Source organism: Passer montanus, unplaced genomic scaffold (assembly GCF_014805655.1).
Source record: "Passer montanus isolate IOZ18808 unplaced genomic scaffold, ASM1480565v1 scaffold1162, whole genome shotgun sequence".
NCBI lineage: Eukaryota > Metazoa > Chordata > Aves > Passeriformes > Passeridae > Passer > Passer montanus.
Window position 1 is genome coordinate 1 of NW_024358301.1, and position 1523 is coordinate 1523.

Here is a 1523-nt window from a genome sequence, read left to right on the forward strand (position 1 = left end):
GAAAATGGGGAAAATTGGGGGGAAATGGGAAAAATTGGGATAAATGGGGAAAATACATGGGGGAAATGGGGGGAAATGGGGAAAATGGGGGAAATGGGGGAAAATGGGAAAAAATTGGGAGAATAAATGGGAATAATGGAAAAAAATGAGGGAAATAAATGGGGAAAATGGGGAAAATGAATGGGGAAATGAGGAAAGAATGGGAGGGAAATGGAAAAAATGTGGGGAAATGAGGAAAAATGGGGGAAAAATTGGGATAAATGGGAAGAAAATGGGGGAAAATGGGGAAAATAAGTGGGAATAATGGAGAAAATGAGAAAAAGAAATGGGGAAAATGGGGGGAAATGAGAAAAAATAGGGGAAGAATGGAGGGGAAATGGGGGAAATGGGAAAAAATTGGGAAAATAAATGGGAATAATGGAAATAAATGAGGGAAATAAATGGGGAAAAATGGGGGCAAATGGGAATAATGGAGAAAAATGGGGAACAATGGGGGGAAATGGGAAAAAAAAAGGGAAAAATTGGGATAAATGGGGAAAAATTGGGGGAAATGGGGAAAATAAATGGGGGAAATGGGGAGAAAATGGGTGGAAATGGGAAAAAATGGGGGGGAAAATGGGGAAAAAATGGGGGGAAATGGGGAAAATGGGAAAAATTGGGATACATGGGGAAATGGGGATGGAAAAATGGGAGAAATGGGGAAAATAAATGGGAACAGTGGAAATAAATGAGGGAAATAAATGGGGGAAAATGGGAAAAGTGGGAAAAATACATGGGGGAAATGGGGTAAAATTGGGAAAATAAATGGGGAAAATGGAAATAAATGAGGGAAATAAATGGGGGAAATAAATGGGGAAATGGGGAAAGAATGGGAGGGAAATGGAAAAAAATGGGGGGAAATGAGGAAAAATGGGGAAAAATAAATGGGGGGAAATGGGGGAACATGGCAGGAAAATGGAAAAAAATGGGGAAAATGGGAAAAATGGGGATAAATAAATGGGAGAAATGGAGAAAAAGGAGGAAAATACGAGGGAAAAATGGGAAAAGGGGGGATGGAGAGGGGAAAATGGGGGTGGACTGGGGGAAAAATGGGATAAACCCCTGGGATGAGGGAAAATGGAGGGAAAATGGGATTTTAAAAAGCCTGAAATGGGGACAAATGGGATAAAAATGGGATAAAAATGGGATTAAATGGTCTGAAAAAAAGGGAAAAATGGGATTTAAAAAAGCCTGGAATGAGGAAAAGTGGGGAAGTGGGGCTGGGAGGTGCTGGGGGTGCCCAAATTCCCGAATTGTTGGGGAATTGTTGGGAACTGTTGGAATGCAGCCCCGTCTGGTGGCCATGGCTCACGACAAGGAGCCCCAGGTGGCCCTGGAGGTGCTGAGGCTGCTCACGGCCATGGACAGGTGAGGGCTGGGATTGGGAATTTGGGAATTTGGGAGGGAAAAATGGGAATTTGGGAGGGAAAAATGGGAATTTGGGGAAAAAATGGGAATTTGGGAGGGAAAAATGGGAATTTGGG

General features: G+C 42.7%; 1 protein-coding gene across 1 annotated transcript in view; it reads left to right on the top strand.

Moving 5' to 3' along the window:
• Positions 1 to 1331: 1331 nt before the first annotated feature.
• LOC120496540 (cohesin subunit SA-3-like) overlaps positions 1332 to 1523 on the top strand; it is a gene marked incomplete at its 3' end in the record, with an annotated part of 4828 nt that continues 4636 nt past the window's right edge. Inside the window, exon 1 of the mRNA XM_039697096.1 lies at positions 1332 to 1407. Within this exon, the coding sequence (XP_039553030.1) occupies positions 1343 to 1407 (65 nt within the window). The remainder of the gene's footprint in view (positions 1408 to 1523) is intronic.